The sequence below is a fragment of the Palaemon carinicauda genome, chromosome 2 (assembly GCF_036898095.1).
Source record: "Palaemon carinicauda isolate YSFRI2023 chromosome 2, ASM3689809v2, whole genome shotgun sequence".
Classification (NCBI taxonomy): Eukaryota; Metazoa; Arthropoda; class Malacostraca; order Decapoda; family Palaemonidae; genus Palaemon; species Palaemon carinicauda.
In genome coordinates, this window is record NC_090726.1 from 145,942,730 (window position 1) to 145,966,638 (window position 23,909).

The following is a 23,909-nucleotide window of genomic DNA, read 5'->3' on the forward strand; positions in this document are numbered from 1 at the left end:
AATTTGAAGCGTTTGCCTTCTACTGCTTTCAGTATATATATATATATATATATATATATATATATATATATATATATATATATATATATATATATATATATATATATAATTTTTTTCTCATATTAGTCTTTTCTGTAGTACTGGAATGTCCGCTTTGTGTATTGCAAGATTTTAAATGTCGTGGGGAGATTGACAATCGTGTGCCTCATGTCATTAACTGCGATCCGCTTCCTGTGCAAGTAGTCATTTTTGGTAGTTGTAGAGGTAAACCAAAGGTAGCTGCCCTTATTGAAAGGTAGCCAATATGATGAGCGTGTTGTGTTAGACAGTTAGTCTATTATTTACAAATATTATTTTAGTAGGAAGTTTAAAGTATTCAAAATAATTGACACATGAGCGAGAAAACTGCTAAAATGAGGAAAAGTTCCAAATGGTATTGAATGTAACACTAATATGTTTACATGTGTATGATTGTGATTTTTTGTGACATAGCTAATGAGATTCTAACCCGAATGTGAAACAATATTGTCTAACCGTTTACGAAAATAATACCCTTCCATCGAGCGAATCCAATACCTATTAATAAATAATTTTGCTTGTCGTTTAAGGGTTTTTGAATTCAATGTAAATGTCAGTCGATGCTCTATCACACCTATAAATCACTCTAATGCGTAACGAAATCATGAAGGGATTATTACCCATCATCTCTTACGCCTGTTAACGCAAAGGGCCTCGGTTAGATTTTACCAGCCGTCTCTATCTTGAGCTTTTAAATTAATACTTCTACATTCATCATCTCCTACTTTACGCCTCATAGTCCTCAGCCATGTAGGCTTGGGTCTTTCAACTCTCTAGTGCCTTGAGGGGACAAGTTAAATGTGGTGAACTAATCTCTCTTAAGGAGTTATTACTGTGGTCAAAGTTTCCATGAGATGAGATATTCGGTAGTCCTCCAATGTAAGTGTGGGTTCTCCATAATTTTCTTCAAGGTCAAGCAATACTTGAAATGAAAAAGAAAAAAAAAACCTAAAGACAAATTTTAACAGGTGTAAAGAATTTTTTGCAATCTCTCGGAAAAAAAGACGTTGAGAATGCATAGAAAAGAGAAACCCCAAAGTTTCGTTTAAATACTAAAAGAGGATTAGTCAATATTAAGTACATCAAAGATAACGAAGAAAAGAGAGGGAGCCACCTAGCAATACAAAAAGATAGCAGACATTTAAGAATAGTACAAGATTGCAGTATGAACACTGTAAAATAAGTCGAATTAAGAGAAAAATAGCATATAAGAAAAGAAAAGGCATTTAAAAAAACTGTTGGTGGATGGGAAAGTGATATTTAAGTCATTGAATTGGGAAATATAAACAATTTACAGATTTTAAGAAATAAGTGAAACTACCTGAGTATTTAACGGTATTGTGAGTAATGAGACACTTCGATCTATCATATAGAATATCTCATTAATAGGAGAGAAGTTGGACATTTGAGAATAGGAGAAAGATAGGATAAAGTTTTCATCAATAGCTAAAAGAACCTTATCTGAGTTTATCGCAATATATAATGGATAGAGAAACGTGATCATCATACTCTTTCTAATGTTATTAAATAATGGATGAAAGATTTTATGAAAGATGAAGTGTAATCACCATGAAAGACCTTATGGCATCTAAAAACGGCGGAGTGTCATATAAAAGGACTATTTAGTTATCATAAATGATTAGAGGAAAACCATCAAGTATTTTAGGGGTTCTATGAAAATCTTTGTGGATTTGATATGCGATAAGAATTCCATTATCTAAAATATAATGTCGTTTTATCGGACTTTCTTGAAGAAAGTGCCAGCAGTTACATTACAGTAGCATACTTATGAAAAACTTGAAGTGTAACGTAGTTTGATAATGTAAGCGAGAGGAGAAAGTTTAGTTATTAGTAGCAATTGTTTGCTAAATTGTATTAGTTGTGTAAAGAAAGAAAACATTGAAAAGCTATGACAGGGATAGAAGAGAATAGTCACGAAGAATAACGTCATGAAAACTTCAACTGAAGTAGTGTCAGTAAAAATAGTAGGGGAATATAGGTATGAAAAATAATGGGGCTAGAAATTTCATTAGAAAAAATATGATTGAATCAGGAGATAATGTTGGAAATTTTTAAATTTTTAGTTAGGAATAACACTATAATTTTTTTATTTTATTAATCACATGTCATAAGGGACCTCGTTTTAAAGTAAGAAAAGATAATGACTGAAAAAACAAATCATCCATTGAGCAAAGTACAAAATAGTGTTTCTTACATTTATATGTTTTCATGTAAATTTACGTTTGTATATTATTAGGTCCAAAACGGTCTTTCTTTTGGGGAAATTATAGTATAATTGATTTTCATCTGAAGCTCATACTTGTATGTATTAAAAAAAATTGCGTTTTAACATTTTAGATCTGTTAAAAACTAATTTTCCATTAGAGAAATAAAGAAAAGTACGGCAAAGAGATCCATAGAAAAATACTGATGAAAATAAAGGTATTGTAATCAAACAACATTATTATAGTAATGACAACCAGAAATTGAGAATGTAAGGCAGTGGTGCCGGAGAATTTGCTCTCTTAATACGTAGATTTCTGCCAGAAAGATGTCAAAATGTTTTCTATTTGAGAGTAGAAGCCACAGCGCTAAGGTATGAAACGTTCAAATAAACAGAATGTGTGAAACATTCGCCATGTAACCTAGTTTTGAAGAGTTTTGTTTGTTTGTTTATTTTTATTCAATCATTTCCAGAGCATGTTTTAAATACTCGTGTTTTAAAATGTTAAATTTTTATGTGTGTAATTATATAATTAGTGCCGGTATGATCGTTTCTGTCGGATGCATAAGAATTCTAGAAAAAAAAAAAGAACGCCGATTACATGCCTCAAAAGCTAGATTTTCATTTTGGGAAAATTGAAGTATAACAAAGAATTTCCTAATAAATGAATAATAATTAAAAGAAAATCACGATTTGAAGAATAAATACTATAATTATTTAAAATTAAAGGATAATGCCGAACAACATAGAGATATATAGTTATTGCTTCTTATGGTTGTGAACTTGTTTGTTTTGGTTATCTGTGTTATGAACACAAGGAAAACATAATTGACTTTTACACTTAACAGAGATGAACATTTTGTCTCATTAGGCGTAAAAACTGCTCAATAATCATGTTAAGAGCCAATGCACGCCTCATTTTGCATTCTAATGCCGCAGTAAGAATTTTATTTATATTACTTTCATAAATTTCCCATTATCCAAGTCGATGCAAATGTACATACGAGTAAAATTTTAAGAAAATTTGTCATTTTTGGTAATTAGATTAGATAATTTTATTTTGCTCATGTTTTCACTTTGTACTTTAACTTGATAAAAATAGCTTAATGACTTAATTTGATTGGTGTGAAGCATCGATTTATTGGCTGCCTTTTTCGTTGCATCTTGAGCGCCTAAATTATTAAAGGCTTTTCTGATTCGTGTGCATGTAGTCAAGGAGGGCCTTGCTTTTGGTAATCAGTTCTGCTGAGACATTACTCTTTAGGCTCTTATCTATTGTATATCTTTAAAGAACGTTAATGTGTATCCTACACACAGTTATATCTTGTAGGACAAGTAACTGTTCATCGTGTAACCTAGGCGTTTCCCTTCCCCTTCTTGTTTGTAGAACTTTCTCGTACTGATGTGCTGTAAGCTTGCGGTGCAACAGTGGGATGACAGTTTGATAACGGTTTATCCCTCTCTCTAAAGAGAGTAACTTGCGTCAGCCAAACCAGAACGCATTAGATGGCATTGCCCAGCGAATATTACTTTGTGATAGTTTTTTTTTGGTATTTTCTATATACCTCTTATTTATTCTGTTTTACTTGTAATGGAGAGGGGATGGTTTATGTTTAACTTTATTGATACTGGGAAAAATGGTCTGTTAGTGAAGTTCTTGTTTGTTTCAATGCTGATTTTTTTAAATTTTTATTTATTTATTTATTTATTTTTTTTTTTTGTATTTTGTTTTAAAGGAATCGGTTTATTTGTATGAGAAAATGGTAAGTATATGCAATGTACTGGTAATGATATTTGTATTTTATTAAGGTGTGCTGACAAAGAAGACAGTTTGGAAGTTTTTGCATTTATGTCAAATTTCCATAAACATAGATATTTTTTGCTTGATGGACTGAACTAGAAATGTGATTGTGTTTTAGTTCAAGTTCTACGTCAGTAATTTTTTATTTTCATCTGTTAATGTGCGTGGCAGCTGTTCAGTTTCACTCGCTCCGTGAAATCAGATTATGCTGAAATATTTTTACATGGCTTATCTAGCGTGTATTTTTTAATAGAATAATGTTGTCAGATTTTTTTTTTCATGTGTGCATGTTGATTGACAAGATGGGATGTGCATTTCCGAATGAGTATTTTGAAACATTAGGATCAAAGCATGAGTGTTATTCATAAGGATTGATGTTTTTCCAATTTTTTGAAAAAGCGTAGACGAAAAAAGTTGCAGTTCATGATAGCTGATGCCAATTTTTCGATAGCAACTAATTCAAATGACCCGAATAAAAAGTTATTTCTATTGGCTTGAGTGAAAGAACATTGCTTATTCCCCCCGTCAGGAATCTGCTGCTCCTGCTAACTTGAAGGATGAGCTGATCCTCGACAGATTAGCTGCACTCTCGTCGAGGAATAGGTATGAAGCCCTCAAGAAGGAATCTGCTGATCTCGAGCGCCAAATTGCCCAGTTGCAGGATTCCCAGGAAACGCTTCTCAGAATCCAACAGAGGTAAGTTCACCTTTAAAGCTTAAATCATCTCCTCCTCCTCCTCCTCCTCCTCCTCCTCCTCCTCCTCCTCCTCCTCCTCTTCTTTTCAGTTTTCTTCCTCTTATTCCAGTCCCTTTACTTTCATTTTCTTTTCTTACTCCTCCAACACTTCATATACTTTTTTCTGTCCTCCTTTTCCATCTCCGTACACTTTCCCTCTCCTCCACTCCTTCCTTTTACCATCCTTCTTTCCCCTTCTCTTCTGTTTATTTCCACCGACATCTCGTTCCTTTCTGCTCTTCCCTTATTTCTTCTCCTCTCTTTCTCTTACTTACACCATATAGAATAAAAAAAAGAGAATCAGGATTTCGATAGGATAGATTTTATGTCGCTGAATGTATCATTTAGAAACGGGAATTAGCTTTGTATTACTTAAAATTCAAACGGCCTCCAGAAAAAGCCATGTAATTAGGATTAAAGACTACATATTAATACATTCTGCTGACAAGCAGAGAGATATCTGCCTTTTTACCATAGCGACAGAACCTTCATAATTACAAATGACAGCCAACCTTGCCGAGTGTAATAACTCCGGCATGTACAGATAATGGCGTGCGTAGTATATTTTTCAAGGAGATTACTCTTTATACTTGCTTCAATTCATCGATCCAAAATTGATCTTTGTTGGGTATCGAATTTGACTTTTTATTTGTGTGAATTAGGTAGATGTCTCCTAATTAATAAAAAAAAAGAACGCATGTCTTTATTTTCCCCTTAAAGATTTGTACTCTTTAGTCGTTAGTTATGGGTCTTCATTTTCATATGAAATATAAATGGGTATTGCGTTTGTAAGGGTCCTAGCTATTACTGACAAGTTGCTTTATATCCTCAAAATCTGGAATAGTCATTCTTTATTCTTGCTCCTAATCATTAGTAAATGTTATACCTTCACTTTTTCCTCTTGCCATTCATTGACCAACGATGTCTTTCAAGTATTTTTAATCGACCATTAAGAAAATAATATCATTTCCACCAGTTGATGACTAATGATAGAGCAGTTACATCATTATTCTGCTACCTTCCCCTTTTATGAGTTATTAGTCTTGTCGAATTTTTATCCGACCTGGAAAAAATATACATCGAATGACAGGATTTGGAAAAGAAGTTCTCATGCTTTCAACAATGTATGTTGTGAGTTTCTATCTAATGGACAAAAGCAGACTTTGGCTTATTTTGGGAAATACTTCACTTAAACCAATTACCGACTGTAGTCTGTGCAATGGTCTTTAGTACCTTGGTAAATACGCTTTTGGTCCGTCATGTGTGATGAAATATTTGTTATTCATTTGGTGTTTGTTGCCAGTTTCTTGACATAGTAGGGTGTGATAAATATCTAGGTAGTTTCCATGACCTAAAAGGTTGAAAGTAAAAGGAAAATGTTTTTATAAGCTTTGGTGATAATTGAAAAAAAAAGGTAATTTTGTTCTAATAAAAATAAAGTTAGTGTGGATAACCTATTTGATAAGTTTTCATGGGTTGCTAGTTTTATATATACAGTATATGTGTATATTTATATGTTTATATATACATATATATATTATATATTTATATATATATTTATATATATATATATATATATATATATATATATATATATATATATATATTCATATATATATTATATATATTATATTTATATATATATATATTATATATTATATTTATATTATATATATATATATATATATATATATATATATATGTGTGTGTGTGTGTGTGTGTGTATGTATGTATGTATGTATGTATGTATGACAATTTTATAAAATTATAGCTGACAGTCCAAAATTGAATATACGGATATAACTTATCGACGGTATATATTGCATCATTTTACAAATACTTGTAATATTCTCTTGAAATGAATTGTTTTTCCCACACATGGAGTACTGTTCACCAAAACTGGTTTTTAAACAAAACGATTGGGTGCTAGATCTGTTTAAGACAGCAAAATCCTACATAAACTTACTTAATATTTTTTTAAGAATTATTCATTTTGAAAGGCTTCAAGAATTCTACTCTAGTAAAGATAGTAAGAATATTTTCATGGAGGTTCATGTCCAATTCGTCGTCTTTATACACATTTTTTTTTAGAATATAGCCTACCTGATTTTGGATATCTTACACTGTGGTACTCTTTTCAACGAGCAACCTGCACGCATAAATCTAACAGTATTTCATCTCCCATGACTCCTAAAACTGTCTACAATCATTTTTATGCGTGGTAAGGCTGACAATGGTGGCAGCAGACCGCACGGGAGACTACTAGGTCTCTGCATTGATAATATTTCTTTATGACTGCATGATTCCCTTAAAATCGTGGGTGTGATTCTTGATTGTAAATTTACTTTTGATAAACATTCGGTTTGTATCTTCCTCAGTTGCACAAAAAATAGGCTTATTAAGAAAGTCTTTTAAGTTTTCAGTGATCAATCTATACTGAAGAAGTTTTAATTCTTTCATTCTACCCTGTTTCAAGTATTGCTCCTCTCTGGTCTTCAGCTGCTGACTCATTATAATTTGTTCAAGAACTTGCGGAGTACTTAGTTTCTTATTCCTAATCCGTCATTCAGTCAGCTCTTTATGCATGTTGTATAAGATTTTTCATAATTCTGACCACTCTTCACATTCAGAACTTCCTAGACTGTACCATCTTGTACGTAGTACTAGGCAAGGAGTTAATTCTAATAGTCATGTCTTCTCCATCATAAGGCTCAATACTTTACAATATTTTAGAAGTTTTATCTCAGCTGTTACCAGATTGTGGATTCATCTTTCTAATCTGTCAGTTGAATCATTGGAACCTTTGATTTCAAACTTGAAGCTAATGTTTTCATGTTGAACAGGCTTACATAAGTCTTTCTTCATAGTTTATATATGACAGACCAATTTTAATATTGTCAGTGGTCCTGTGGTCTTTTATATTAATTATTCATTACTTCTCACGTAGTTCATTTATATCCTTTTTCCACAACGTTATTTTTCACTGTCAGGGCCCTTGGGCTTATAGCACTCTGCTTTTCCAAGTGGTTTGTAGCGTAAATAATAATAATAATAATAATAATAATAATAATAATAATAATAATAATGACAATGGCGCTCCTTATCATTTGTCTCTCTTGCTTTCTATGGAAATAATTAGAAAATAAGTGCAAAAATGCCTTCTATAAACCTGTCTGATTTTGGACACGTATTTTCCAATAATGAAATTTACTAGTAAAGTGCTTGAATACCTACCTCCTTGTTTGAGCTGTAATGACTTAGCCTACTGTCCTTTTCGTAACTCTGTGTAATTGAAATTTCTCAATAAAATCCTACCAAAGTATCGGATTCTGATCTTATTTTGGGAATCTGTATTTGAAGCCCCCACCTCTTTTGCAAAAAATATGCAGTGATATAAAATGTTGATAATTAAGGCACTTATCAGATTAAATAGAAAAAAATAAGTGGAAACTTATCAAAGTCTATCAGGCTCGTAGATAGAGGTTAGTAAAACGTCATTACTCAAGGCCCTCCCACTCATTGCTACCGTAGTATGACGTGCAGAACTAGACACCTGTTTTGTTTTGTTCTTTAATGATTTCTCACTTTATGTGAAGACACGATCTTTAGCGTTGGCAGCCCTTCAGGGAAAAGTTACTTAGATAAGGAAATTGATTTTAGAAAGGTCTTACGACTTAGGGCGGTGTGAAGAGGTTTCACCAGCAAATTTAATATAAAAAATATTTGACTGAATAGAAAAATATTTTATTTTAAAGGGATAGATGTATTGAATGCGAATTAAAATAGAGAGGTATATGCAGGGGCTATTACGGGCATGACTGGCTACGTTAGGGCGAGAAGGAACACGTTAGGGCGACTGCCAAATCCTTTTAGGTTCATGCAAATGAAAATGGTAACAGGTGAGGTGCCCATCAGGAGAGAAAGTGTTAAAGCATAGAGTCCGAGGGTAGAAGAAGGCCGTGGGAAAGAAAGTGAAAATGGTGAGTTAGAGAAAAAGTTGGAGGTGGGGAGCATAAATTATCCCAATGGAATAGCTTGAAGATTTAAAGGCCACTTATGAAGGGCAGAGGCAATGGTCAGTGACATTGCCCTGTCAAGCAGGACAATGCCCTAGAGACTGACCATGTATACATATGAGAAGCACACAAGCACCCTCTCCACCCAAGCTAGGACCAAAGAGGGCCAGGCAATGGCTGCTGATGACTTAGGAAGGGAACCACTGTGCTGGGAAAAAGGAGTTTAGGGAAGGGTGAGGAGAAACCAAAGAAGAAACATAGTTAAAAGCTGCGTGGAAAGACCATAGAGTTATGTAGGGAGTCCAAAGACATCTGCTGTTGCATGAATGCTGATGTTGACTGATATCAGTGAAGTATACATTTAGTGAGGGAGAGTGTTATATATGGCGGTTTGTACTGCTGTTCTCATTTCAAGGTATGTTGTAGGCTTTGCACGACGGAAGGACCGTGAAATTTGTATCAAACGGTTCAGGAATCCAAGGAGCCTGAGGCATATAATTTTCATGTATCTTGTCATTTATAAGAAGAGCGTTTTACTGCGTGTACATTCTTCTGATGCTTTCTATCAGGCTTCCAGCATAGTTTTGGAGAGAGTAAGGTTCCTAAAGAAGGTTGATGAGTCTGGTATCTTGTTTTTAGAGGAAAATTTTGCCGATGATGAAACATACTGTTACGTCAATTCTGTTTGGTAGGGATAGGTTTGCCTCAGCTCGCTGGAGGGAGAGTCTGGTCCACATAGGGGCACATGCAATGAGCCGCAAAGCATTATTATCCATGACTTCTAGAGAATTTTAGAGCAGAAGAGACTCGCCCATATACCTCATTAATGAAGACTCGGATATTGGTAGTATTAGTAATAGTAGTAATACTGTACATGGAATTCTTAAAATGTTACGCACACTCAAACACATACCCTACTCTCTCTCTCTCTCTCTCTCTCTCTCTCTCTCTCTCTCTCTCTCTCTCTCTCTCTCATTTCGAGGAGTCATGTCTTTTAATGAGTTAATTGTGTAATAGTTTCATGACGCAGTTAACATTTCCTTTAACTTGAAATATGGTCCAAGTCTTACACTATGAAAACCATTATTATCCTAGAGTTCCTGTTACTTCATAGTTTCAAACGTTCCGGTTCACTTATGTCTGCTTAACCCTGTTGAATGGATGCAACGTTTCCCAACTATTCTAACCTTAACTTCCTTAATGCAAAATCAATCCCCTGCCGTCCTCAACATACTCAACAGTGGTTTGTTGAGGAGCAAAGCAGGAAATGTCGGCAGTGACCATAAATCCACAGTGATACGTATACCACACTACTCCCTCTTAATTATATTATTTGTACCCCTGTGTTTGTTTTGTTGTTTCCTTACGCTTCTGTGTTTGTTTTGTTGTTACCTTATCTAGACTAATTTACTTAACTGACGCTAAGGTTTGTTGTAGGGTCCTTGAATTGTTATCAGTTAGGTTATTTATTCCTATAATCAACGTAAAACTGTAAAATTATAATATTGACATATGCTTATTTACCCAATTTCTTTTGGTATAGTATTGCCGGGTATAATTATACCGAATTCTTATTTCCCGTGGTATCACCAATGAAAACCGTTATTTTGTTGTCATACACAACAATGATTTCCGTAGCCTTTCATAATTGTTTTATCAATGAAATATGTGCTATGAATGTGTTATAGTTACTATTTTTGATATAATGACACCTAATCTGACTGTACAAATACAAATTTCTAGGTTATCATCCATTTGTAGAATATTGTACAATTTTGAAAATTATCGCATTTTCTACTCAAGGTGTTGCTTATTATTATTATTATTATCATTATTATTATTATTATTATTATTATTATTATTAGCTAACCTACAACCCCAGTTGGGAAAAAATATGATGCAATAATCCCAAGGGCTCCATCAGGGAAAATAGCCTTGTAAGGAAAGGAAATAAGGACATAGAATAGGTTTCCTGAGTGTACCGTCAAGCAATAGAACTCTAACACAACGCAGTTGATGACTATGGAACAAAGGCTATGGCACTACCCTAGACTAGAGAACAATGATTTGAGTTTAGAGTGTCGTTCTTCTAGAAGGGTGGCTTACCATAGTTAGGAGCCTCTTTTACTCTTACCAAGTGATAAGTATCCACTGGACAGTTACAATGCAGTAGTTAACTTCTTGAATGAAGAAGAATTTTACGGTTATATTAGTGTTGTTAGCTATATGAGGAAAGAAGAGAATGTGTAAAAATAGACCAGACTATTCGGTTCATGTGTAGGCAAAGGAAAAATTAGCCGTAACGAGAGAGGGGTTCAATGTAGTTCTATCTGGATAGTCAAAGGACCCAGTAACTCTTGTAACGGTAGTCTCAACGGGTGGCTGGTGCCTTTGCCAACCTAGTTGATTATCAAATATTTGTGCTTCATTGATCATTATCATACAACTGGCAACCCTGCTATTACGTGTAATGTTATATTTTACGTCACAACCATTCACTTTCTGGGTGCTTACTGAATTTAGGTAAGTTTCCCTTTTGATTACTTTTGTTTACTATGATAAGGGCCCTAAGTATCCACATAAGACAGCAGCCAATTTTTAGGCTGAGGCTTCAATTAGCTATTTCCAAAACACAATCCATATTCGATGTTTTGGTAGGTCTTTATGGACGGAAAACAAATAGACACGTCCCTAAGATGCACATTAGTTTATAAGAATTAGCCAGCCAGTGCTGCTAACGCAGTGATGGAATACGTTTTCCAACGATATACTATTAAGTATCCGTTTGGTTCCCATCCAATATTAAAAGAAATATCTTTATTTTTTCCATAGATAGGCATTTCTATTTTCGTTTGGTTCATTATTCCATTAAGATAACGGTAATACACTCAACTTTGTTCGATTTCTCTTTAGTATTACTGCTATGGATCCATATAGTTCCAGGTTAGAACTGTTTTTATTCTCTTTGATTGCCCGTTAAGAGGATATTAATACTTGGGCATAGTTCCTATGCAGTAGTGGAATATAAGATTCGTTCACACTAAAGTAACACTTACTTTAATTTGGTTACCATGATCTCTGGTGAAGCTAGTATATCTCCGACTGCGTCTTACACACTAAGACGCAGTTCGTTTGGTCTGTTGATTAACTTCGCCCCTTCTACCAGCGTATGCCATCGTTAACAGGATTTTAGTGTCATTTTTTTTATACAAATCTGTACACTTCTTGACGTTTTAATTTATTGATTATTCTTTGCTCCTCAAAATACTTTATTATGCCAAGTCAGAATCCATTATCTAAAATATTGTTTTTGTAAGATGCATTCAATTGGGAGAGTTGGTCTTTTTTTAGGCTTCCAAGTGTGTTTTTAGGAATATTAATTGTGACCTCAATTGCCTTTTGGAGTTTAGCAGAAATATATATTTACAACGTTGTTTCACACCTTTCCTAAAGATTTGGAAAAAATGTCATAAAACAATTATTTACTCCAGGATCAAGGGGGGAGGGGGAGTTTGTCCATCTTAAAAGTACGGAGTCACCTTTTATTACAAATTTAGGCCTTTCAAGAAAGTTAGGGCGACAGTTCCAAATGTGGTCAGCTATTGCTGCAGACCTCTGTGAAAATTTTTGTGTACCCCAAAATAAGCATAAAATATCAAAATCATATTTCATAATAACTTGGCTAATTCTTGCTGAATCCCAACAGTGTGTGTGTCTAAACCCTTGTTTACATGGTCAAGGAATATAAGATTATATTTGAAATGAATATACTTATTCTGTTATATGAAAATTACCTTTCAATTAACAGTAATATTGATTCGTTAACATCAATTTAACATCTTATTCTCATTAGCCACCTAAAAGTGCTATTAAACCTCCAACAATTATCTGATGGATTCAGTAACCCCTAATGTTATTGTTCGAGTTTTGAATTCTGCACATAACATGTGTCATATTCAATTTCGTGATACTGTACCTTGAAAAAACGTGTATTCCAGAATTCACTGAGCACAATAGTTATGCATTTAGGAGTCTGCGGTTGGGGTTTAAACGTAAACTATAATGGTTATTTCTGTTTGGGGTTATAATGCACTGAGACCTTTTGTTCATATAAACGTGTAAATAAATGCATAATTAGATGCTGAAATGTTGTGGTAGCAAACACCAAGAATAACAAACATCAACGTGAACAAAAGGTAATAGTCCTTGCTCCTATTCCACTTTTCACACACCCTCCCAAAAATTAGGAGAGCAAATTCAATGTATCATCTTAGTTGTAAGGATTTTGACAGTTACTCTTTTTCTTGCAAGTGCAGAAGGCTGCGTATTTTACCTGGGTTGCTTGACAAGAGCATGTTACACTCGAACATTTGCCACAATGGCAAACCAAAGACCAGTGAACCTGTAGGGTTTTCCATGTTGATGATGGCTTAAGGTTTCCACTCTTTCAAGTGTAAATCCATTATTCAATGGAACAAGGTGAGCTGTATGCTTATTTGTTTAATTATACAGGGCATGCTGATGGTGTATGCATTGTAGGATGCGCAGTAGATATGTGATTCAAGAACTTAACATCTTGTTGGCAGATTTTGATGTGAAAATTTAGGGAAGTGATACTGCTTCTACTAAAGTTCTTTAAAGTTGTTCGAGTTGCTCCTGACATCAACAATTCTCGCCAAATAATGTTCGCATGAAAAATTATTGGAGAGTTCAAAGTTCTTGCACCAAACCCTTTTAAGTAGATATTAGGATCACTCTTTAAGTGTTCCCTCTGTCACTTCTGCTGTAAGGCTGTGTAAAGCAGGAAGCACTGATCAGAAGTCAAAATTCAGGTATGGAAACAGAATGCGAAAGGGCACAAAACGGTCAGTGGAGCCTCCCCCTCGCATTCATAATTCCTCTAGTACCTTCTGAAGAAAGACTGGCACAAAGTACAGTAATGCAGTGATTACATCTGTATGATTGGAGATACAGGTTTTGTAGCCTGCCTGTACACAATCAAGGACATGTGCAGGTATGTGGAGATCTGCTTCTTCAATTGTCGACGGGAGGTGTAGCATGTCTTGTTCCTTACATTTGTGTCTTGATACACTTTCAGTAATTTCTGTCCATGCATACCTGACCAAATACTGTCAGCTCTCCAAAGTTTTCTGCTTACCAGACAATTGGCTATTGTTGAGTTTCTCCAGCTGCTTTTTGTTTGAAAGTTAGGTCATCACATGTTTAGGAATTGGTGTTGTCTGGGCAACTATACTCAGAACTACAGGAAGGAATCTGCATCTTAATCTTTCACTATATTTCACAGATGCATTGTTACCATGATATTCTAAGGTAATATACCATGGGTGCACATCTTTCATCTGTTTGAAATTTGAAATTGGATCACTGAAGTCGGCAGGTCCAGTGAGAGGCATTCTAAGAACTGCTGTCATTACATCAATTAGGAAGGCTGACTTCGGTTTGTGGTCATAATAGTAATCATTATGTGCAGTCTATCTAAAAGCTCACGGTCAAGTTGACTCTCTTTATGCATTGTCACAAGTCCCTCATCATCAAACAACATTGGTGAGGGAATAACATGAGTAAGAGGATCTTATATGGTGAGACCTTTATCTTGAGCTTCTTCAATGGACTTTTCAGTCATGTTTATATCTCTGATCACCATCTTTGTTGTATTTTTGGATCATTTCTGATGATGATCATTGTTTTGAAGTATAGTCTGCGAAGTGTTTCTTGAGTTAAGTTTTATTGATAATTTGTTTACAAGAAAATATTACATACCTCTCCTTGCTCTTTTCAGATTCATTCAGGATTGGATTCCTAATTTCTTCAGTCATCTCCTTTTTGGTGACAAAATTATGGAGCACTTTCGGGTGTTCTGTTGAAAATGGCGATTCTCTCTTAAATGAACTTCTTGGATATACCATTCATTTTTAGTTGTTTTTGACAGAAATGGTTCATAATTTTATCATGCCTCAGATGTACTCTCATTGACACCAGTATATTCGCAGCAGGTTGTCACAGTCATTTCATGGTATATCATACCCATTAAGCAACATATTTCATCTGTTTTGCATAACCGATGAGAGATTGATTGTCTGCCCATGTTTCTGACCTCCACCAACTGCTGAAAAGCAATTTGGTTTGCCCTTAATGGAGAAGGACTTTCCTTCAGAGAAGTTTCTGGAGACAGATTATGGTGTTTCAGGTAAATTTCTTGCATCTTCTAAGTATACAGTACCCCACCGAAGGTAATTTAAGTGCAACGGCAAACTCATAGAGGGGACACTACTGTGCATCAAGATGCAACTGCAATGATCCTTCACGGTCAGCTAGCATTAGATCAAGAATCATTTCATGACGTTTCAGAAACTGATAACAGAATTTGAAATTCTCACTTGTGGAGCATCTTAGATTGGAAAAGCTTTCAGATCATTGATCAACGGAAGTTGAAGTTTGGAAATCTGCTAAGAGCTTCTTTCTTTATTGTACTTTCCCCCTAGCAGTGTTGCTGTTCAGCTGACAAAGAATTTCTAGTTCATCTGAATAGCTAGCAACACCTTTTCCAACAAAGAAATTTTTGTACAGCAAGTGTTGCATCAACTCAGCTAGGAGTTTTTGTGCATCTAGTGTGGGGGTTGGCAACATTTTGAACACAATGTGCCACTTGATAATTAATGAATTTTATTTTTTTTTATTACCTGGAGAGCCAGTTTTTATTTTTAGCACCATATGTGGAAATTAAAATTATAATTGTACAGTATGTAGGGACCATTTTAATAATGATGTATTTTCCTGAACATGCATAGAAAAAATTTGATAATTTTATTGTATTTAGTGTACTTTGTAATAAAATTTACCTTATTTTTTTCAAGTTTCTTCCTCGCCATATCAATGTGATCCTTGCCCTTGCTTCTCAAAGGCCAAAGTTGAAATTTCAGGTAAATATTTGGACACCTTGAATTTCGCACAACTCTCGGAGTGATCCGTTGTAAGCCTTCTACGATGTGGGTGAGGATGTGTAAGAATCTCTACTCACATTATGTGGATTTTTATGCTGATAGCAGTGCAAAAGCTATTTTCTTCATACAATTAAATTTATCAGGCAGTGATGGCCAGGACCTTAAAATGGAGGTTGCATGATATTTTTTACTAATTTCTAGTAGCGCTCTACGATTTTTAAATTTATCTTACCACAATGATTAGGTTTAAAAGTCAATTAACTGCACTTTCAACTCCTCAGTGTTCACCCAATCAAAGAGAGTCGCACCCAAGTCTTTGTAGATGAAGGTGTCTGGTCTGATTAAAAATGAAAATAATTGGCCTATTTGTTGAAAATCTTGAAATCTGATTGAGAACTCAGACACCAATTCTTGCTTGTACAATTGAAAATCAGTAGCGTTGACAGGATGAATTGCAAATAAGTTCTTCAGGTAACGGAAAGTACTAGTTCTGATATCAGTTGAGTAAACTGCATGCTTTGCAACAATGTCTTTTAAGTATCACAAATCCATCAATAATTTTCCTGCACCTTGCGAGAGAGTATTGAGGTATTTTAGATGTTGGTGATGTCTGAGAGAAACATGAGTTCCACAATCCAATCTCTATTCTCCAGCTCAGGATAGTCTTGGCCTTTTTTCTGTTAAGAAAATTTTGATTTCATCAAAGCACCTCATAAATCCCTCCAATTCCTTCCCATAACTTAACCGCCTAACACTGAAGTGCAAAGGTATATCTTTGTATACACTGTCCACCTCTTTAATGAAAACTCGAAGCTACCTGTGCATAAGAGAAGATTATTGTTACGACCTCGGGTGAGGCCGTGGTGCAAGATCTTTAAAGCACACGGAAAGAGAGGTCATTGGTTTTAAATGTTCAATGAAAAAGGGTCAAAGGAAACGAAAACACAAAAAATCTTAATGTTTAATATACACTTAAAACTACAAATGAAAATTACAAAACAAACAAATATCTGTCAGCCTTGTGACAACAGGACCAAAAATCACGTCCTTAGAATAAACATCCGAAAGGATGACCTAACCTCTAAAATATAAATCCCTAAGACAGATGAATACAAACAACACAAGCAATAAATCAGGGGCCCAAATTTAGAAAACTTACCTATTACTAAATAAGGTTAGGAAGGAAGGAGGAGAGCACAGTGAGGAAATACTTAAACTCCTACCTATAGTATAAAGCTAAACCTTATAATTAAGAACATTAATCACAAATCCAACAAAAAAAAAACATTCTCCATAATTAAAGAAACTAATAAAGCATAAATATATATATAAATGACACAAAACAAATAAACTCTCCAATTATAGAAGGAACGACATATTTACAACACGGCGGGCGTCTCCCGGTGCTAGGCTAATATTTAAAGCCTCAGGGAACTCTGGCATAGATTCCCGGCAAAAATAAACAGTCACACATCAAACTGCCATCAGAGGGAGTACTGGAGAGCAGGTAAACACGAGGCATAGGCACCGCAACGTCCTCTCAAAAACAAAATGGCAAGAAAATTATTACCTGGACTCAGTCTCCCAACATGCCTCCTCACGAGCTAACAAGCTCCCCACACAACTGCACAGACGAAAAGACGTGAGGCAGAGGTGCCCCTCCTGCGTCCGTTCGACCGGGAACAAATCCTGGACAACGGCCTGAGCCCGCAGGAAGTCCACACCCAACACGAGCCATGTCAAGGCTGAAAAGCTCAGGTACACCGTGGGTGGCAGTTCCTGAGAAAACTACCCCAAAGGTAATTCTGAAGATCCAGGATGAGGTAATCCAAATAGCAGCTGTAGCGAAAAGGTGTGGGAGGCATTAAAGTTTAGCCCGAACTGTTTTTATCCTTCTCTCATGCCGAGGAAGAAAACATTCTCCCCTATGACGACAGCATAAACAAACTGAAAAAGAAACTGCTAGTCGAACTCCATAATCCTTTGCAGCTTTCTAAAGAATACAACAGGTGGGGTTAGTAATACATATTGTAATTCACACTACAATACCAGAGAGGAGGCCAATGTCTCTGGCAACACTGCCTTAAAATTTATAATTATTACGGTAATACCTAATACCTTCTTCCCCGAAGAAAAAAAAAAATTTTTTTTTTGCATCATAATACAACAAACAACAACTATAAAATTTTTTTTTTTTTTTTTAAATGTGAGACCTGAGAAAAAAAAAAGAAACACCCTAAACACTATATTAGTACGATACAAAGAATTCATAAACAACAATGATAAACCCCTGAAACAGAATGCCAGTTAGTCATAACACACAAACCAAATTTGCAACACTAACCAAAGAGTTCATAACAAAAATGACAATCACCTGACATAAAATTACCATTAGCCTGAAACCTAACATACCAACCCAATTTGAGAAAACGAACTGGGCAGCGCATGAGGAGGGGTAGGCAAAACATGTTTAATTAGACCTGGATAGAGCATCGGGAATCTTATTTTCCGATCCTTTCACGTGTTTAATTACTAGATTAAACTCCTGTAGGAAAAGCGCCCATCGCAAAATCCTTTGGTTAGCCCCTTTCATCCGTTCAATGAACACCAACGGGTTGTGATCTGTCCAGATTTCCACTGGAAAAGAAAAATTAGTTACACAGGGTTTAAAATAATTCAAACTTCGGACCAAAGAGAGAGCTTCTTTTTCGATTGTCGAATACTGCCTCTCAGCTGCCAACAACTTTTTGCTGAAGTAAGACACCATGTTCTTTCCGTTGGAAAAGAACACTTCCTATACCCACGTCACTAGCATCAACAGCAATGATAAATGGCTTGTGATAATCGGGGGCAGTTAAAATAGGATTAGTCACCAATACCGACTTTAGTTGATTAAAAGCCCTTTCACATTGATCAGACCATAAGAATTTTTTTCCCTTTTCCAACATACTTGTAAGAGGCTGAGCTAGATCAGAGTAATTATGCACAAACCGGCGGTAATACCCTGTCATGCCCAACACTCTTCTTACCTCTCTAATATTAACAGGTCTTTTTAAACTTACAATAGCCTCGAGGTTAGCTTGCTTTGGAGCCACCTGACCCAAACCAACCTCGTGACCTAAATAACAAACCTTGGCCTGCCCTATTTCACACTTTGCCAAATTAATTACAAGGCCAGCACGCCTTAGGGCTTCAAAAACATTACGAAGCCTTACTATATGGGTAGGCCAGTCATCACTATAGATCACCAAATCGTCAATATAAATTTCAGTTCCTTCCAGACCGCAAATAACCCTATTCATTAGCCTCTGGAAAGAGCAAGCAGCATTCTTCATGCCAAAGGGCATAACCTTACATTCGTAAAGTCCGAAAGGAGTGACAAAGGCAGATATCTCACGCGCACGATCGGACAAAGGAACCTGCCAGTACCCTTTCAACAAATCTAATTTTGTTATAAACTTGGCAGACCCTATCCGATCCAGACAGTCATCAATACGGGGTAATGGAAACGAATCATTTTTGGTGTGGGCATTCACCTTCCGATAATCCACACACATACAGAAATTACCATCACCCTTTTTTTACCAGTACTATAGGAGAACTCCAGGGACTCACTGATGGGTGAATAAGGTCATGCCTCAACATATAATTAATCTCCTTACGGACCAAATCCAATTTTACTGGATTCAGATGGTAAGGACTCTGTTTAACAGGGGAAGCACCCCTCACATCAACATCATGGCTCAAAACCTGAGTTCTACCTGGGGCATCCTGAAACAGTTCTGGAAAAAATGGATTAACTTTAGCACTTCTTTTCTTTGGTTAATATTTAAATGATCTAAATTACCTGTCAATAGTTCTAAATTTTGCATGTTTTCCCCTAATGCATCCGATGTGACCTGACACACTAAATCATCGGACTCCTCCGGAGGTACATAAATTACCACTAACACCGGTTCACATACGATAGCTAAGGGATCACCCCTTTTACTCAAATAAGGTTTTAAACGATTAATATGAAAAACTTTACATTTACGTCTCGAACCAGGAGACTCCACCTCATAGTTAACATCAGACAACTTCCTCAGAACCTTCCAAGAACCCTTATACCTCGGATCTGCGATACCCACCTACGGTTACGAGAACCTCACATTATCGTTCGGAAACTGTAAATTCAATTGTAAGTTTCTCGTTGCTGACGTCACAATGCCAATCCTCGGTGCGGATTTCCTCTCTCATTTCCACCTTCTGGTCGATGTCGCCCACCGACGATTGGTCAACGCAGACTCGTACTTGTCGACACCTCTTCAACCCGCCCCCTCTAACCTCGCTCTCCACATCAGCGCACCCACGGATGCCTATGCTCAACTCCTCACGTCGTACCCGGAAGTTTTCCGTCCAGAACTTCGCCAAACGCCCACGGTTCCTGCCAAGCACGGTATTTATCACCATATCAAGACGACGGGACCCCCAGTCTTCGCAAAATTCAGACGTCTGGCACCGGAACGATTGGCAGCTGCCAAACAGACGTTCGCCGAAATGGAGAAAATGGGCCTTTGCCAAAAGGCCTCCAGCCCATGGTCGTCACCCTTACACATCGTTCTGAAGAAAGACGGCTCCCTCCGTCCGTGCGGGGATTACAGGCGCCTGAACATGCAAACAGAACCGGATCACTACTCCCTCCCAAACATTGCCGATGTAACCTCCTACCTGCACAAAGCGAAGGTTTTCTCTACGCTCGACCTCTTGAAGGGGTATTATCAGGTGCCTATGAACCCAGAAGACATCCCCAAGACCGCCATCACCACTCCGTTTGGCACATACACCTTCAATTACTCCTGTTTTGGCCTTCGTAATGCTGTGGCAACGTTTCAACGTCTCATGGATGGCATCTTAGGGGACCTCCCTTTCTGTGTATGTTATGTGGACGACATACTTGTGTTCTCCTCCTCAAAAGAGGAACACCTCCGTCACCTGCGCATCGTGCTCGACCACCTGCAACAAAACGGCCTTGTAGTCCGGTACGACAAGTGTACCTTTGGCGCCAACGAAGTGTCGTTCTTAGGGCACCGTATCACTCCTGAAGGAGTCCATCCCCTCCCTGAGAAGGTAGCAGCCGTTCAGAATTTCCCCGCGCCCTCGACCATCAAAGCTCTGCAGGAATTCTTGGGCATGATCAACTATTATCACCGTTTTCTGCCAGCCATTTCCGCCACTCTTGCTCCCCTCTACGCCTCCCTCAAGGGCAAGCCAAAGGACCTGAAGTGGGGTCCCCTTCAAGAAGCAGCCTTCTGCAATGCAAAGAAGGCCCTATCAACCCCTCTCCTTCTCTCCACCGATGCCAGCGACGTCGCTATTGGTGCAGTACTCGAGCAGGTGGTCAAAGGCTCGCCCCGCCCATTGGCCTTCTTCAGCAGAAAACTGTCCAAGGCAGAATCGGGTTATTCTACCTTTGATCGAGAATTGCTGGCGGTGCACTTGGCTGTCCGTCACTTTCGCCATTTCTTAGAAGGTACGCCCTTCGTCATTCGCACAGACCACATGCCTCTGGTGCACGCCTTCACTCGACAGTCTGACGCCTGGTCCGCCCGTCAACGCCGACATCTCTCCGCCGTGGCTGAATACAATTGCACCCTCCAATACGTCCCTGGGAAAATGAATCCCGTTGCCGATGCCCTGTCAAGAAACACGTTGGCTGCCGTTCAACTGGGATTGGATTACAACGCCCTGGCTGAAGCCCAACGACAGGATCCAGAGTATCAAGCTTGTAGGACATCCTGCACGTCCCTCCATTGGGAGGATTTTCCCCTCGAAGACTCCAACACCACCCTCCTCTGTGACGTCAGTACTGGTAGACCGCGACCTTGGATTCCTGCTCCCATGTGCCGACAGGTGTTTGATCTCATCCACGGCCTTTCACATCCCTCGTGCCGTTCTACCGCACAGCTGCTGAAGGCAAAGTTCATTTGGCACGGCATTTCTAAGGATGCTAAGGATTGGGTCCGTGCCTGTACTTCTTGCCAAACTTCCAAAGTACATCGACACACGGATTCAGGAGTGGGCACCTTTCCTCAACCTCAGCGTCGTTTCGCACACATTCACGTCGACGTTGTAGGCCCCCTACCCACATCACAAGGACATCGTTACCTGTTTACCGTCATCGACCGCTCCACTCGTTGGCCTGAAGCCATTCCCATGGAAACTGCAACGTCCGCCTCATGTACATCTGCCTTACTCTCTGGATGGATTTCAAGATTCGGTATCCCTGAGCATATTACTTCTGACAGGGGAACCACTTTCACCTCTCAATTATGGACGTCATTAGCGAATCTCCTGGGCATCACCCTACATCAGACAACGGCCTAGAACCCCGCTGCCAATGGAATGGTTGAACGTTTTCATCGCACCCTCAAAGCAGCTTTGATGTCCCGCTGCAAGGATTGCAACTGGTTTACTCAGCTTCCCTGGGTCCTCCTGGGACTAAGGACCACTCCTAAAGACGCCCTCGACGTCTCGGCAGCTGAAATGGTGTATGGCGACCCGTTGGTCGTCCCTGCCGAATTTTTTCCTTCTACGACCTCCTCCGACGATCTCCAGCGCATACGTCACGTTGTGGGAAAATTTACTCCGTGCCGCCAGACTTACAAGCCCCCAGCGAAGCATCACATACCAACGGACTTGCACTCTGCAACGCACGTCTTCCTGCGCAACGACACCAGCAAGCCACCACTAACGCCCCCTTACACGGGCCCTTTCCTTGTGATCCGACGCAGTCCGAAAGCATTCCTCCTAAACATTCGGGGCAAAGAAGACTGGGTCTCCATTGATCGTCTAAATCCTGCTTATCTTCTGCCAGATGACCCGCCTACAGTTCGCCTCTCTAGATCAGGGCGCCCTATTTAACATGTACAGTATGTCATTTTTAGGGGGGGAGCCATGTACCAACCGTGTTTCACACAATTGTACATAATTCCTTTTGTATATATTATGCTTGTATCTTCGCTCTTCCCTCGCACTAAAACGAACATGAAAATTCATGTCTGGTTTTTCCTCTGTGATATTGTCTGTCTTGTGAACTTGTCATGTCCTGTTGCCTTGAGGTTTTGTATATAAGGAGAGTGTTCCACAACAATATAACTCAGTCGTTTCCAATCTGCCTTTGAGTTCACACCCTTACTCGGCGCCGTCACATGTTAATAAAGATAAAAGTTTATGTTGTTTATATCTTTAAAAAAGATAAAATTTGAGGTTTATTAGTGAATCTATTTAGTACAATTAACAGATATATCGCCTGTTGATAAAGCTAAAGTTTATGCTGTTTATATCTTTTAAAAAAATGAAAATTGGAGGATTATTAGTGAATCGATTTATTACTACTTATGCTTACATTATTTTGATTAATTTTGTTATCAAAAACCCACGTGACTTGTTTTTTCAATGACACTTATAAACTGATACCTTTTGACATTCTCAGTTGTTGTATGACGCGTGGCCTGGAAGCTTTCTTGTTAATGGGGTGCTCGTGTTTCTATTTCACTTCGAGTTACTTAAGCAGCTTCGGTCATAACTGCGGTGTATTTATTCAATTTCTTAATGTTGCTCTTTGAATTAATTCACATTTAACTCTTTTAAATCTTAATTTGTTTTCTACCTGTAACATATAATTCCTTCCCACCACAAAAGTTTATGCACAATTCTCTCCATCTTAAATGTATATTTATAATTAAATCCAGTAAAGTATTTCTCACCCATTTCATGGCTTGTAACTCAAATATTACTTATTTAAGTAATTATACGCATTTTACCAAATTGATACGATTAAAGAAAACTATGATAATAGATTAGAAACTTGGAAGATAAAATATTCTAAAATTCAAAATATTTCCCCCACAGCCCCACTAGTTTTTTTTTCCTTTTGTCTCAGGAAATATGTTTATTTCTTGAGGTATTAGTAGTAATGATAAAATTTCTACATCGGTCACTGTTCTCCCCGCAATGATTACGTCATATTTCCCGAAGCAAAATGAACCCCATACGAAATAAACCATTGAAGCTTAAGCTTTCCCGAGTTGGTCCATTACTTTTGTATCAGG

At 37.4% G+C, this 23,909-nt stretch overlaps 1 protein-coding gene across 8 annotated transcripts in view; it reads left to right on the forward strand.

Moving 5' to 3' along the window:
- Stacl (Stac-like) overlaps nt 1–23,909 on the forward strand; it is a 963,585-nt gene that overhangs the window by 243,381 nt on the left and 696,295 nt on the right. For all 8 annotated transcript variants that reach the window (XM_068358813.1, XM_068358785.1, XM_068358749.1 and 5 more), the window contains exon 6: nt 4,633–4,799. In XM_068358813.1, coding sequence (XP_068214914.1) covers nt 4,633–4,799 — 167 coding nt within the window. The remainder of the gene's footprint in view (nt 1–4,632; nt 4,800–23,909) is intronic.